The sequence below is a fragment of the Dromaius novaehollandiae genome, chromosome 5 (genome assembly GCF_036370855.1).
Source record: "Dromaius novaehollandiae isolate bDroNov1 chromosome 5, bDroNov1.hap1, whole genome shotgun sequence".
Classification (NCBI taxonomy): domain Eukaryota; kingdom Metazoa; phylum Chordata; class Aves; order Casuariiformes; family Dromaiidae; genus Dromaius; species Dromaius novaehollandiae.
The window spans coordinates 20,174,359-20,190,986 of record NC_088102.1 but is presented as its reverse complement, the minus strand read 5'-3'; the positions used below and the strand labels follow the sequence as shown (position 1 = coordinate 20,190,986).

General features: G+C 44.3%; 1 protein-coding gene across 1 annotated transcript in view; it reads left to right on the top strand.

Annotated features, from left to right (window-relative positions):
• The first annotated feature begins 2,686 nt into the window (after window positions 1–2,686).
• The window catches only part of KCNK13 (potassium two pore domain channel subfamily K member 13), a 70,952-nt gene continuing 57,010 nt past the window's right edge, over window positions 2,687–16,628 (top strand). Inside the window, exon 1 of the mRNA XM_026111590.2 lies at window positions 2,687–3,029. Within this exon, the coding sequence (XP_025967375.1) occupies window positions 2,687–3,029 (343 nt within the window). The remainder of the gene's footprint in view (window positions 3,030–16,628) is intronic.

The window sequence follows — 16,628 nt, the reverse complement described above, 5'->3', positions numbered from 1 at the left end:
GCCCAGTAATTGAGTGAAAAAATGATTCACTGTTGTGGAGCAATACAGAATTGTTGAACTGAAAGATAACTTATTTTCTCTGGGAGGAAACACTTGAACCATAGCCATATTCAATAGGAATGTGCCTTTTGGGAAGCGCAGTGCTAATAGAGGATACACAGATGAATTTTATGCATTGCACAGTACAGTGTGACATCAGATACAGATTATTCAGCCCAGTTTAAATGCTCTGGATAATCGACTGCAACTTTACCCTTTGTACTCTTTGCATGTTCAAGTTTTCCCGGCTATCTACCCAAGAGCAATGGGAATACTGAGCTTTTTTACAGGAACATATTCTTTAGAATAAGCATCTTAATTTAAACAGGGGAAATCAAGAGACAAAGGGTTCTTAAATCACTAAAAGGTACCATACATGTGATATTTGTCAGCCATCTTTTCATTTTCCCCTTAAGGATTCCCCTCAATATGAGCTCACATTCACTGTATCTTAACAGGGAGCATGCCCTTAGAGCTGGTTGGGCCTTTTGGACACCTGTCTCAAGGGATTAAATCACTTCATGCCCTTTATAATATTTTAGTTAGTAATATATTAATGTGGTGGTCCCTCTGTACATAAAAGCAACAGAAAAGTAACTATTTCTCACTTAAAAAAATATAAATATATATATATAATAGGACAGACTCAGTATTCCTGGATGATTATCCCTGGATCACGCTTCGCATTTCTTGGGGCAATCACATAGATATCATGATCACAAGCAGTTAAAGGCTGCTGTTCATGTTGTGCTAATCCAAGCCACAGAACTGTTTTGATGGGCAGAAACCTCACTGTAGGCCAAGAGTGCTCAGCTGGTACCTGTATGTGCTGGGAGAGCATTGATTTTGATCCATGTTCTCTCTGGCTGGCAAAGGCTAGCAGGGAAATAGTTTTGGTTTTTTTCCCCCCTCTCTCTAATAGAAACTGTCAATTTTAAAGATACACCAGTTTGTTTTTATGGAAGCACATGGTTGTCTTTTGCACTTAGCACAGAGTATGACTAGCTTTTTTTTTTTTTTTTTTTAATTTTTTTGCTGATTTAATGCCTTCCTCCATCTCTGCTAATTTTAATTGCCATATGTATGGTGAAGAATAAAGATGGAATAAAATTCTGCAACATAATGTGTAACTTATCACCTATGAATAGCAATAAATAGGAAGGAAAAACAAAAGGGAAGCCTGAGTCTTACTCATATTTGGCTCTTGGCTTGCTGTGCAACTTGGGAGAAGGACTTATCCTCTCTCTGTGCCATTCTGCCAGGTTGATCCTTTGGCATGCCCTTTGCCATCCTCTCTTGAAACTGGCTACAGCATTGCACAGTCTTTCCCATGGACTCGAACAAACACCCAGGATGCAAATATGTCTCAGACTCAGAGATGATCGATGAGTTTCATATTAAGTGTGTGATTATCTGCCACTAAGAGAGATTGTAATTGTTAGTATTAGTTGCTACCGCATTTTAACTGCAACATAATTCATACAAAATGAAAAAAGTAGATGTTGTAGTAATACTTTATTAAGCTACTTTTAAAGATAAAATATATTTTAACTTGTATTGCATTGGAAATTGTTTATATATTAATACATCATTTTAAAGTAGAATTCAGCACTCTAATAACTGCCAGCTGTGGCTGAGTTTGGCTTTTTATAGTAACAGTTATTTTTCCGGAAGGCTTTGATCGAGAGCTCTTTGACACTGAAAACAGTTTATTTTGAACTACAGCGCAATCGCGAAAACTGCACCTGTCTTTCAGACGCGATTTCCCTTTAATTGCTCCGTGCTGGAGAATGGAGGTTTACCAACTTGTTGCGAAAAGACTTTGTGATCGGACCTGTAAAGAAAGAGGTGCCCTCTTTTGGCAAAAGGGAGTAATTTTTCTTGCTTCGCGGGCGTGCCATTAACTCCAGACTCCTACTAGGGGTTTGGGTGGGGCTGCAGCCGGCCGGCGGCCCCGTTGCCTGGCTGCTGCGGAGTCGGTAGCACCTCGGCCCCAGGGCGCCCTGCCCGTCGGGCGAGACTGAGCCCGGCGCTCGCTTTGAGGCGGGGGCGCGGGGCCGGGGCGGCCCGGGCGCAGGTGCGGTGCAGATGCAGCACTTGCGCGCAGGGAGGAGACGACAGCGCGAGCGGCGGCTCCTGCCCCGGCGGCGGCGGCAGCAGCCCCCGGCGCCCTGCTCGTCCCCGCGGAGCACTGAGGGACGCGGGCTGCGGCCGGGAGCCCGCTCGGCAGGTGCGGCGGCCGCCGTCCCGTCCCGTCCCGCCCCCGGCCACCCTTCGGCCCCCCCGCCGGGGCACGGAGCGGGCCGCCCGGGGCCCCTGAGCGAGGCGGGGCGGGCGGCTCCGCGGGCCGCGAGCCTCGGCGGGCGGCGGCGCCGGGAGGGGCGGCCGCGCCCCCGCCATGCGCCGCGGCCCCAGCGCCGGCGGGGCGGCACCAGCGCGGCTCCGCGGCGCGCTGCCCCCGGGCCCGACGTGCCGGCTGGCGCCCGGGGGCGCCGCTCGCCGCCCGCGGCCCCGCGGCGCCCTGGCCCCGCGCTCGCCGGGCGGCGGCGCCGTGATGCCCGGCGGCGGCGGCGGCGGCGGCGGCGGCGGCGGCGGCGGGGCCCCGACGTAGCGGCGCTGCGCGGCAGCCCGGTGCGGCGGGCGGAGGATGGCGCGCCGCGGCGGCGGCTGCTGCTGCTCGGGCGCGGGTCACCTGAACGCGGACAACGCGCGGTTCCTCCTGCTGGCGGTGCTGATCGTGCTGTACATGCTGTGCGGCGCCGCCGTCTTCTCGGCCATCGAGCTGCCCTCGGAGCGGGCGGCCAAGGCGCGCTGGGCGGAGCGGCTGGAGGGCTTCGCCCGCCGCCACAACCTCAGCCGCGCCGAGCTGCGCCGCTTCCTGCGCGCCTACGAGGAGGCCAGCGTGGCCGGCATCCGCGTCGACGACGCCCGTCCCCGCTGGGACTTCACCGGCGCTTTCTACTTCGTGGGCACCGTGGTGTCAACCATAGGTGAGCGCCGGCGCCGGGGGGCGGCGGGGCGGGGCCCCGCCGGGACACTGGGGCCCTCCGAACACCGGCCGCGGCCGCGGGGGGCGAGCGCCGGCTACGGGCAGCGCCGAAGTTGGTCCTTGTCCTCGCTTCTCTTTTTTTTCCCCCTCTATCAGAAAGATACAGCCCCGGGAGCCACCTAATTCGCGGAAAAGTGCTTTTCTATGAAGCGCCTCGGCTATAGCGAGCGGTAAAATCGCCCCGCAGCAGCCCCGCTCCCCGCCGGCTCTCCGGGCGCTGCGTCCGGCCGGGCAGCGCGGGGCAGCGCAGCCGCGCTCCCCCCCGAGTCCCGCTCGCCGCCCGGCGGAGCCGCCGCAGCACGTGGCGGCGGCCCGGAGCCCCGCTCACCGCCGCGGGAGCTCCCTGAGGGCTCTGCGGTGGCCTCGGCGCTGTGAACTCTCACCACAGCGAGAGGAGACGCGGGCTGAGGCAGGCTTCACAGGCTGCGAGCTCAGAGGAGACCTTTCTGGCGACCTAACCTGAGCTTTTACGTAACAGGGGTCATAAAACAGATTTTTGTCCTGTCCAGCTGCAAAATACAGTGTCTGGAGTTGACTGTGACGGCCTGGATTTCAGGCCGCTCAGCGTTTTGTTGTTCCTGGCTTTCTCCGGCAGAATCAACAAGTCGGTGTGTGTTGCATATTCCGTTTGTGAATAAACCAAGTTTGTTCAGGCTGGAGGAGCCTTGAGGGGAAGGTGATACTGAGGAGCAGTTCTGGGGGGGAGAGGAGGGTACCTTGAGATGAAAAGGGACGGCACCAGGAGCTGACATGCGTACCCCAGGGAGCCTGTGGGTGTCAACAGAAAGGCTGCCTTCAGGTTGCTGCCGGCAGCTAAAAGCCCTGAAGAAACTGAGCTTGCTTTAGTTAAAGAGAAACAGTCTCGGATGCGTTTTCCACCGTGACAAATGGGGTCGCTAAATCCTGGTGATGGTATCTCCAACTCAAATCAGTTCGCTCTGCCTGTGTTGAGATACGCTGTGGAATGGCTATTTAATTAATAATAGCGATTCTCCAAGAAATCTCCATTAACACCTTCTCCCTGAACAGCAGTTTTGAGATGTCTTGCTTTATGTTGGGCACTTGAGACTTTGTGTTGTCCTGCTGTTTGAGGATACTTGACACTATCAGATAGTTCTGCTGAATCTTTTCCAAATACTGAGTTTCTTTGGTTTTAAGATTGATTTTGTTGTGCAAGGTTTTGGTACACCTCAGAGCATGAAGGTTTGGGTGCTTTGCTGCCTCAGACCTCGTCTGTAAGCCTGAAGAGCTATGTTTAAATGTTCTGCTTAACTGGCATTTTAAAATAACGTACAACATTGTTAAGCCCATTTTTGAGAACTGCTGTAGTTCGCTGTCTGTTGTAACATCTCCTTTAAGGTGTATGTTTCTTGCATGATCAAAATACAGTGTTGGTCCTAACCTTTCCTACTGCCGTGAAATCATAGAAAACAGAGCTGGGAAAAGAGCACAAGTTTCCTTGGTGTTGCAAGATAAGAGTAGTTATAGGCAATTTTTTGTGATGGATGTTTCAAACTTGCACTGTGGGAAATTCCACTGATTTCACAAGGAATCCAGTCTAGCCCCTTATTAGCCTCACCAGAAAAAGAGGCTTTCCTAACGTCTACCTTACTGCAATTTAATCACTTTCATTAATTTTGTCTTATCAGCCTTCAGGCGCAGAGTTTAGTGGCTTCCTAACAGCCTCCCAGGTACTCCAAGACTATCACCATCGTGCCTTCAGTCTTTTTTCAGTTCAAAAAGCCTCATTAACACTGCAAAGGAGGGTTACAGTAAAGTCACCTTTTACATGTAATAGCTACTGCCAGCAGTTCTCAATGTTAATATTTATTTTATCTTATTCAAATGAGGTTGTTAAGGGAGAAGAGCAATTACATTATTAGCTGAAACTGCTTGCAAGCACAAACATCCACTCATCTGCTCACACTTTCTGGTAATTTGTCCGGTCCACTGATTTCTGTTGCCTGTAGTTTGGAGCTCCGTCAGTGTTTCTGTAGAGACCATCTCGAGACCCTTTCCTCCTTCAGCGGTATGGATGGCTGCAGCCTCTGTGGGTTGATGTCCTTTGCCCTCGAGTGGCAGCGCTCTGCCTTAGTCTTATCAGTGGTGTTGCTTTTTCAGTTTCTCGGTCTCTGCTGTCATGTGAAACCAACTGTGAGTTTCAGCTCTTTCTCTTAGCCCGTGCTGAGGGTTGGACTGGGTGGACACCCACGAGGTTATCGCTCGCTGGCCAGACCCCGAGGCTGGAGCTGTTCCGTGCGGTGCAGGAGCGCTCTCCCGCATGCTCTGCAAGCACACGCTCGCTCTCATGAACCATGATGTGGTCCTGATGACAGGCCATGTTTTACACATCTCCGATCAGTCATTTTGCTCTCTTCTGGGCCCTCTCTGGATGGATCCACACCTTTTTTCATGCCCCAGTGCAGCGCTCCAAAATTAATGTATTACTTTAGCTGCAAACTTACTGTTCTGAGGAAAGTGGAAGGATTGTTCCATGTGTCTTCTGGTCTGTACTTCTGATAGATGTATGTATTCCTAGAGCTAAATAAAATTTATGTCTTCACTTACATGCATTTTTCCAGGAATGGGTGCTTTTATCACACATTGCTATTATCAGCTAACCTGCCACGCTCAGTACTAAGTGCTGGTGTAGAAGCTATTGATTTAGCAGGTGAATTATTGTAATAATAGGTCTCTGTTATTTCTCTTATAAACTTTATATAGTGTTATGTTGATCACTTTTCCATAGAATAAATTGTTTTGCTACTCAAGTAAATGTATTTCTTCTGTAATAAATAAGGCAAACCTGGCCACTTTGATGTGCTGCTAAAGCATCACTGAAGCATTATCTGTAGCATCAGCTGCCTACCTATGCTTTAGCTAGGAAGTAATATTATCATGTATTTTTGGCTTTGAGAGGAAAGCAGACAGTTTTACAATATCTAAGGGAATAATACTGTCTTTTTAATTAAGATTCACACAAAAAGTTTGTCACTGATATCAGAGCATCATATGAGTGCATTGAGTCAAGAGGCTGAACTAAATATAACAAACCTATTTTCATTTGTCAGGCAAATACAAAACAGAGCCTAACTAATGCAAAATAAATAATTTGTCCTTTTTTAGTTTAATAATTTAGAGTTTGTTCCATAAAAGGATTTATTCATATCACTGCTCAGCCTGTAACTCCTAATTTTGATGTGTCTTTTACTTAGTGTGACCCAGTGTTAAGGTTACCCATGCAATATATGGAAACGCTAGAAATATAAGACGACAGCCACAAATATCTGTCCATTTGGGAGGCTACCTAACCAAGCCAGGAGGCAATCCCTTTGCGTAGAGTAATAAAAAATTCTGTAGGCCAGAAAGTAAAACAAAACTGAGGTCTTAGTTCATACTTCAATGGGTGTGTATGCCTTTTACAAAGCGGTATAGCGTTCGGTAGGCTGCAGGTGCTCGGCAGGGTTAGGTTATAAGGTCGCGACCATCTGCAGGTGCTGCGATACCTAAGGGCCTCTCTGGTACCTCGGGACGACAGAGCCTCTGAGACTTAGGCAGTGGCAGCCCTGGTGCCCTGGATCCACACACTGGATCCGTGATAGACACCTGAGCACCCCAATTCCAGTTGAAGTAGGTGGACGATACTATCCTTGAGCAATGCAGAGGGTTGGCATACATATTTGCGGTGTCTAGATCCTCCTCTGCACTTTGCAGCCATTGGAAAAAACAGTTCCTGACTCCAGTTGCATCAAATGGAGAAATTACTTACGTACAGCTCAGTTTCTCTTTGAATAATATTGCTTAGCAAAATCTAAAGGACTGTTTACCCACACACACACGCACACCCACACACCCACACACACACACACCCATTACAGCCAGTATCCTAATCTTGATTACAAGGTGTTATTGTAACTATAAATGAAATAAAAATGTATCTTGTATGCATAGCCTAAAGGAAGTAACTCATCAGGCTGACGTACTGCATGAGATGGCTGCCCTTTTCCCAGGACCACAGCATGGTCGGGCCTGGAAAGGACATGCTCTGGAGGGCATCTGGTGCAACCCCCGGCCCACGCAGGGTCAGCCAGGGCAGGGTGCTCAGGGCTGTGTCCAGTCAGGTTTTGGATATCTCCAAGGATGGAGACTCCACAACCTCCCTGGGCAACCTGCTCCAGTGTTTGACCACCCTCACAGTAAAAAAAGTTTTTCTTCTTATGTTGAAATGGAATTTCCTGTATTTCAATTTGTGCCCATTGCCTCTTGTCTTCTCTGTGTGAACTGTTTACTAGGAGGAGGAAATGATACTGTCTGCATAAAATGAGGTTACATTTTCTGGAGAAATTGTCAAAATTTGCATCCTTCCCCTCTGCAAGCAGCTGCAGCATGTTGTTCTGGAGGTGTAAAGTCTTGGTGCAAGGTGAGAAAAGATTTTTGTGCACCACATACATTGCCTGAGGCTGTAGGAGGTAACATTTCCCGGTGTGAAGGGTTTGCTTCTGAAAGCAGAGAGCCCCCGGTAACAGCACAGCGTATTGTACAGAGGGGTCACGGCGGCGTCTTTAAGCAGCTGCAGAGAGAAGCGTCATCGCTGGCTAATGTGGAAATCCGCGTAGCGTGAGGCGGAGACGGGTCCGTGTTACAGCAGCCCGTCGCAGTGTGAAGGAGGGAGCACGGGTGAATGGCGGGGAGAGGGCTGGTGTCCTCATCTTCGCTTACCTGCGGTACCTACTACTCAGTGGAGTTGCAGCACTGCAAAAAAAGAAGGGGGGAAAGGGGGAATAACGCCCAGCCAAGCCGTAAGGTCGTTAAAACCCGTTAGGAACCACAGAGTTGGGCTCCTGTGCCATAGCCTGCCGGTTACCCTGTCCTCACCATACCCCGAGCGCGCGGAGGGTGGCACCTGGGCTGCCAGCTCCCTCTGGCGCTGGGGACTAAGCTCCTGAGGACGCGCCGTTAGCTGGCCGTACCTGACCTGCCTGCCTGACCTGTCCGAACTGGTGCAACGCAGAGCGCGTTGTCCTCCAAGCTCCTCCTTTTCTTCTTTAAATATTGCTTAGGCTGCAGACAGTCCTAATGGCCCAATGGCAAAAGAAAGCCCTATTTTGAATTATAACCAAGGCTCAGTAATTGCAGGTGGGACAATGAACTAAGCTCTCAAGAGCTATCTTCTTCTTTTTTTTTTTTTAATAGATTTGTTCAGTTTCTGGATTTTTCTAATCTTAGATTCAGGAGTTCTCTTTTTTTCTTGGTGAGCCGCCCCTTCAAGAGAAGTTGTGCATTTGCAGGAAGCGTGTGGCACTGTTTAGAGGAAACCAAAGGAAGTCAGTGCTTTTAGTGTTGCTCTTATCTCTGCCCCTCATTCATTAATAAAGTGTGAATATCATCTCTCTGCTTCACTTTATCCAGCCCAGAAAAGAGAATAAAACTATTCTTTGGCTCCAAGAGAGGCTAAGCTTATTTTAATGCCCGTAAACTGTACTGTGGTTCTTGTCCCTGAATGACAGGCGCTTAATCATGAACTTTGGAAGGCATCGTCAGACCTTGAATCCTGTCCTGAATGCAACCCCCTATATATTTTCTTTTAAAGAATTCAGCTGGGTTCACTTTTTTCCTTAAAAATGGTGGTATGTAGCTGTTAGATAACAGCTTAGTGATTAAAGCTCTGACACAAGAAGGGGAGTTTGGGCTTTGGCTCCCTGCTTTGTCCATGTCTTTTATGTTCTGGCTATTCTTGACGAGGGCACAGTCCACCTGTCTTTCAGCTGTATTTAATGAAGGATGATCTTGTACTGATTTGAAGATGCTTTTCACCAAGGTTCCTCTTGGCTATGGAGATATTCCTGTGGCTAACTTCTCCCAAGTACTGCGTGCAGGACCAGAGCACTTGGGAGGCTTCATTACACTCCAGCAACCAGTGGTGTCCAAGTGTCTAAGACACTAAGTGTCAAAGTCCTTCACTGGATCTAAAGTGTTTTTTGTCATCTCAACATACTCATCAGCAGAAGCCCAACAGATTGTGCAAGGCTGTTCAGATTCTCTTTCAGTTAAAAAGTTAGAAATCCAACTTTTAAGTCCAACAAGCTCTGATAAAGGGTAGCATATTGACAGTTTCCCTGCTTTCTTCTAATGCAGAGTGGCCTGAAGGATAGAAATACCCAAAATATCAGTATCATGACTGCTTGAGTTAGTGTGACACCCCCTCTCTCCTTTCTTCCGAATCTACAACATCCTGCAGTCTGTGACTCGACAAGCACATTGCACTTGTACCCTGAAAAAGTGGAAGACAGGTTGCTGAATGTCAGGTCTGATTACGCCTTTCCTTGTGGCATACTTTTCAACTTATAATTACTTCTCATTATAACAAACTATGATAGGTATTTGAAGATCTCATACTTTCAGTGCAGAAAAACGAATTCTGATTACTGGAAATAGCATAAAAGAAAGGGCTTCATAAAAATGTCATTGCAGTAATTAGCAGTGTGTCAATAACTGTATGGTGATAATTTAGAAGTGAAAAGTGGGTCTGGCTAAGCAAATAAAAGCAAGGAGCTGAAATTGAGAAGGGGACATTATTCTCAGGAAATATTTTACACATACACAAGAAACCAAACCGCAAAAAATTTGCACTGATTGCTTTGGAGGCTGTTTTCTTCAGAAGCTATGGAGACAATTCTGTTGGCCTTTACTGTGTAAATAGAGCAGAACATTTTTTTCAAATAATATAGCAGTTCAATTTAGAGGACTACAAGGAGGATTTTAATTAAAGGTAAAAAAAATCTTGCTCAATAGAGGTCTTAAAAACTGATCTGCAAAAGAAAGAGGAACAACATGGCTTGCTTAGTGCCAACAAAAGGAAGCAGATAGCAGCTAGAAAACATGAAATTAGAAGCAGTGAAAAACAAGGTGGTTTATTTGACATGCAGGCAACTGGCAGAGAGAAAAAGGGAAGAGTCTTTCCTCTTTCAGTTTGATACTTTCCGAGGAGCAAGTTTTTTCTAGCATATAAAAAAATAATCACAGTGCCTAGCCTTTGTCTTTTATTAATTATAAGTAATCCTTAAAAATGGACTCTCATTGATAGTCCTGGGGACCTAGGAGACCTGCAGCCTCCAAGAATGACTGTGGGACTGATCCCCTTCCACTAGGCTTGGAAGGGGCTTCGGGAGAGGCATCTCCAGCACAAAATGCACTTCCCATTCCCACCCGTCCTCTCTCTCTCTCTGTTACGTGTTGCCAATAAGAGCACTTAGGCTGAGCCTTTGGGGATGCTGCAGGTAGGCTGATGCTGTTTACTTGCTCTACAGAGGCTAGTGAGGAGTCATCAACTCAGTTAACTTCTCGTTACTACCAGCCCAGGACTGCATCTAGTAATAAAACCAGAATATTCCCAGTGTTTGAAGGACTAATTTGCCCAACTAAGTCAACAGTTCACTCTATCTCTTACTGAAAGGCTTCTGTAATATATGAGAGATTTGCATAAAGCAAAGATGTAGAGAGAAAGGTGAGAAGGAAAACATCAGTTATAATGACAGAATGACCACTGGTCTCTGCTATATGCAGAACAAAGCAGAACTTTTCAAGCAGAGCAAACCATGTAATAGAAATGGAATAGGAAATTAAATCAAACTGGAAATCCTTTTTCATGCCATTTACAAGGAAGATCTCAAAAAATACAGGAATGGTAGCCTGTCCTTTTCTCTCCTGGGCTCTGGTTGAAGCTTAAGATTAAACTTCATGGTTGTAACCCACAAGGCTAGGGGAACAGTTAGGTCAGTTCTCCTGGGTAAGTTTTATTACTTCAGTTAGTGCCAGAGTCTTGAAGTGTTCTTCAAGTCATCCAAATTTAAACAAGATATCTAAAATAGGTCGAATGAATTAACAGGTCCTGATGTGTCTATTTCTCTTCCCTGACTAGAAAAAACAGCTGAGGTGCCAAGTGCAAAAGTAGATATTTATACTCTTGGTGTTGAAAATTAGGTGAAATAAATCCCACTCTAGCAATCTGAACGTGGGCACCCAGGAAGTAGCAGACCAAAATAATACGCCACTGCTGGAAACACTGAATGCTGTATTACTTCTGTGCCACAGGCTCTCTGTCTCTTAAGTGAGGTCAGTAAGTAGCTAAAAGCACTCTGAAATATGTAGAGGAAGTAATTTTATCATTCGCCTGCTCTCAAGAAGATTGGCATGAGGCTTTTTGTGAACAACTGGCAAGATCCTCCAGAGCACAAGACTTGATCATAATAGATTTATCTACTTACAGGTTTATGTACTGGGAGATGAACAGAGCAGAGCACAAATTCCCTAACAAGCTTTTGAAACACATAAGTAACTAAAGAGGAAACCTGTCTAGATTTGAATCCAGTCTAGCTGAAATGTAAATGTAGAAGGAAACTGCTGTGACCACGAAGTGGCAGAATTCATTATTCTTTATAGGAGAAGGAGAAAGAACAGAAAACCAGGGGATTTCAAGAACACAGCTTTTAATAAAGTCAGAGATTTGGAGTGTGCAATGTCAGAGGAACCAAAACTAAAGAAAAAATGAGTTAAGGAGGGTTAGCAGTTTCTCAGATGAAAGGTGCTAATGATGCTAACTCAAGGGATCCAAGTGTAGATGAAGGACAGGAATTATAATAGAAGACCAACATGACTGAATTTTAAGTTAGTTATTGAAGGAAACATATAGAATATGGGTAGAAGGTCAAATCAGTAAAGACAAATAAAAGGAATAATATGCAAATACTGGCACAGAATAGAAAGTCCAGCTTTCAAAATGTGGTGCCAATGGCAAGTGATATCAAGGGTGACATGAAATCATTCGTAAGTACAATACTGATCAGAAAGGCAAAGAAAAATATTGATCTGCTGCACAAAAATGCAGCAGACTCCAGGAAGTTGAAATGTTTCATGTCTTGTTCTGCATCAGTCTACCGAAAAGTCAGCTCTGAACAGATGCATGGTATGATTAACACTTATGATGAAGGGAAAGTAAAAGAACGGGTTGGAATACTTAAGTATGTCAGATGTTTTTGAATCATTAAAGCCAGCTCAGCTTTATCCTAGAATATTCAAAGAAATGACTAAAGCAATAGAGAGCCCTTTGGGAACTCACATTAGAGGCTGCAAATCTGGACAACTTATAATGGCAAACATTTTGCTGGTCTTTAAAAAGGGGATAATGATGGGATGAAATTATAATAGGAAATTATAGCCCTTAAGGCTAATAAGGTTAACCATAATTCACTAAAAAATATGTGAATGGATTATCATATAAACTATTTTTAAACATCAAAATGGAAACAAGGAGACAAGTAATGACCAGCATGAAATTACCAAAGTCAACCTTGTCAAATCAGTCTGTTTTATTCTACGACAAGGTAGAAAGCCCTGTAGATAAGAAAGAAGCAACCAGTACCGGGTGTCTTGGCTTTAGCATGACGTTTGACATTGTCTTACATTTTATAAGCAACCTGAAGAAATGTGGTCTTGAAAATAACTATTGAATCATGGGAATTGTACTCCTGGAATAGTTATCAATGGGTCACTGTCAGAATAGAAGGACATAGCAAACGGGGTTCTACAGGAGTCTGCCTTTTTTTTTTTAAGGAAAAAAAAAAAAAAGGAAACATTCCACTGAAACATAGAAGGAAGATTATAGCTCAAGTGTAATATTTTCACTATATTCAGTACTGAGACACATTATCTGGAATACAGTGTTCAGGTTTGGACTGCTGCACTTCTAGAAATAGGGACTATAAGGAAGTAAATACGTGATCAAACATCTAGAATACGTAAATTACGCAAAAATTGGGAGAAATCAAGGAAGTAGCATAGCTGGTAGAAGGGAATAGTGAGGAAGAACATAATATATGAAAATCTAATGCAAGAAGATGTTATTGCTGTATTCGCTAAGTGCATGGCAGATAGGAGGGAAGTTAATGGGCTTCAGCTGTAACAAAGAGGATTCAGATTATACATTAGGAAAAGTTTCCTAACACTAAGTAAAATGAAGCAGTTGTATAATAGCCTCCCTTGGGATGCTGTAGAGGCTCCACCATCACAGGCTTTTAAAATCAGGTTAACCAGACTCTCTCAAGAATGACACTGGAATCTTTAATTCTGTCTTTGGGCAGGGGAATGGGTGAGGTGACCTTTTCATGCTTTTTACAGTGCTGTTTTTCTCAAGTTGTATGGTAATATATATTTGTTATCCCTGTTATCTTCCAAAAATGAAGGTTGGTGTTCACCACAGCGCATATAGAATTTTGTTCTGTGGAAATTTTCACTTGTATTTTTAGAATACAGATAAGGCATTTTGTCACAAGTTTACAGGGAACTCACAGGGTGTTTTTTAATTTAGTTTTAAACTTTTAGGAAATCAAAGCAACATTTTAAAATGAAGCAGGCTTTGATGCGTGCAATTATGCTATCGTGCTAAGTGTACCTCTCAAATTAAATAAACTTTAAAACAGCCTAAAAATAGAATTTCATGCACTGAGAAGCATTTAATTAGAGCAGTGAAATCAGATAAAACTATCTTTACTGCTGCTAGAATGAAAAATCCTGGATAGAGAAAGATTAATCAAAATCATAATTTAAAATTAACTGATCCTTACTTTGCAGAACTTGCTCCTGTAAGTGCTAAGTACTTTGCTGGAAATCTCTATTTTGGCAGCTGTTACTTATTGTACCTCCTTCTTCTCATGTTACATATACCAGTAGGATGTAGAGACAAAGTGGAAGGAAAGTACTGTTATTCAACAGATGAAGAATTAAGGCTGTGAAATTCCATTTAATGTGAGCAGTGGATATGCTCTGCTGTGCCCTTCAGGGTGTAAAGTCTCCCACTTGGTCAGAAGAGGGAATTTGGTGGAATAACCCATAGTTCACTTCTGGTCTGTTCACTTCAAGCCCTTTCCTGCAGAAAGCCAGGCATGGTGGAAATATGCGGAGGAAGGAGGGCTGGGGGTGCCCAGGTCTTGCCTTCATGTGGTGGTGGGACATGGCAGAGGTCACTCTTGAGAGACCTCAACCATCAGACATACACAAACAATAAATCTCAAATATTTGAAAGTGTTGGAAGGCCTGAAGGATTTGGGTGGCCACATCCTTCATTCAGAAGTGATTTAACTCAATTGCACTTTCTAGAAGTCAGTATACCTAACTCCCAAGCCAAGGCATTTTTGCACAGCCACTGCTGAAGATGGGACTTACGTAGCCTTTCCAATGACTTGCAGTGGTGCGCTTGGTAGGAAGTCTGTCTGTCCAAAGGGAGTGCTGTGAATTCACTAGGTGAGTAAGCACTCCAAAATGTTCCTTTTTTAGCATGCGATACCTATGGTCTGTTGGTAGATCTGGGCTGTTTCATTTGAACGAGCGTGGGTGACTTTAGTCATTCTAATGGGTCAACCCATGAGCAGTGTAATACATACACCATCGTAATGGTGAGCTTTGGGTTGTTTAACATTATGTTTCTCCTATGCAGTCAGTTTGGTTGGTTTTCAGAATTGTTTTTTTTTATAAGGATTAAACAGAAAAATCATTTGGAAAAAGCAAAAACTATATCCTCCTCAAATGATGCAAAATGTAGGGGACGGTTGCCCTAAGTACGGCCTGCTCCTGGCCCTACATGAATTTTTAACTGCAGGTTAGAGCTAGAGGTTTTAAACACTTACGGTTTGCTTCTGGCTCTCTCCAGGTGGGCCATCTGCTCTCCCATCTATTCACCTTGTGCAAAGATCTTTTCCGTGCTATTAAGGCCCTTTCCTGCCTTTCCTGGGCAGTCGCGCTGGCTCTCGTGGTGCAAGGAGCCATGGGCGTCCTTCACTGCTGTAGTCATGATGAGACAGCTAAAAAGAGTGAGGAAATCCTCACCTCACTGTGTTATCTAGTCCACGGATGCGACTCCGACGGGATGCCCCTGGAAAGACTGGAAACTCTGGCTCTGTGCAAACACTTTCTAATGTAACGATGACTAACTTGCTCGCTGTAGGGTGACCTGAAAAATATTTAGGCACTACTTCTGCCTAGTACTTAATTGTAAGGCATCCATAATTTTCCAAGCTGGAAGTGTCCTGAGGAGCATGCTGCAGGCTGCGCTGGAGATTAATGCCACATACTAGAGCACATAGCAAATGAGGGCTTTCTTACTGGAGCTGGTGACACATGCGGTACCAAGTTTTCCTATTTCCTGGAGGGAAAATTACTTTTTTAATTGAAATCAAAAGCCTGATCAGAGCTGAGAACATTAGACATGCCATGAAGTGGGGTGAGTTGGATGCAGAAAAGAAAAACACTAATTTAGACAGATTACATGCTGGTTATTGGAGTAGTTTTAATTTGTGCAGTGGATCAGTGCTAGGAGGAAGGAGGGTCCCAGTATCTGAAATAGTGAGATTGTTCTGAAAAAATAGGAGAGAGACTATCCCAGCTTAAAGTAAGTGATTAAAAACAAATCAGTTCAAGTAATTATTTCTATTATAGCTATTACATTAATGTAAAATAATTATTTTAATTTGGATTGAATCCACTTGTGTAAAAAGAAAAAGAAAGTTGTGCTATTGTGAGTTTGTAACTAAATCATAAATACTGCAGGGGGAAGGGTTGCAAATTCCAATTGCAATATTATCTCACTGTCTTAACTGAATTTTACAGCAGTTTAGTCAAGATATACTGAAAAAAAAGATTTGGGTGAATGTTTGTCTTTTCTCATATGAGTAGTACAGCGGAGTTACTCCTGCACTTTAAGTGAAGCATTTGTTCAGGTGATTGATGCATGATCTGTTAATATATTATGTTAAAGCTTTTTAGAGCAGCATAAAATATTTTCATTTCAGAATAAAATTGTTTCAGTGTTAAAACTGAAAAAAATGCTTTCATATAGTATCAGTATTCTCAGAACTATTATTACCTTATTTTAGATTGCCAGGAAGATATTTAGAGTTGTAAGGATGGGATTTTTACAGCATTCAGGAGGCTGAGGTGTTCCAATGCTTTCACACTGCCATCTCTGATGGCAGAATATAGCTGGTGGAAGTGTTTCAGTTTTCTTGGTTAGCGAAAATTCAATATATCAGAAGGCAGTATTGATTGCAAATATAGCCCAGGCTTCTTGTATACAAATTTTGAGTTTGCGGTAGTTTTGTTCTCACAGTAAGAATGTTAATTAGACCCTACATTTGTTTCTATTCGCACAGAAGAAATTACAAGCATTTTGAATGTGACACTTAATAGAAAGCTGTTCTGTGTAAAATCTGTTAGTCTTCAGTCACTGGAAAACTAAGAAGTGGAAAGTACATATCCTGTCAGTTTAAGACTGCAACATTGTAAAAAAAGAAAAAAGTAGCAAGAAGTAGTAAAATATTGAATTTAAATGTAATAAAAATGTAAACTAAAAAAGGTTTTCTATTTTAAGCATGCATTTGCATCCATTTTGCACTTTTTTGCCTACAGTAATTACTCAGAACTTCACAGCTTGAGCTGTGCAGCCTTCCTGCTAAAAAGGAGTATTCCTTGTGTACATCTGCACTCCTCATGA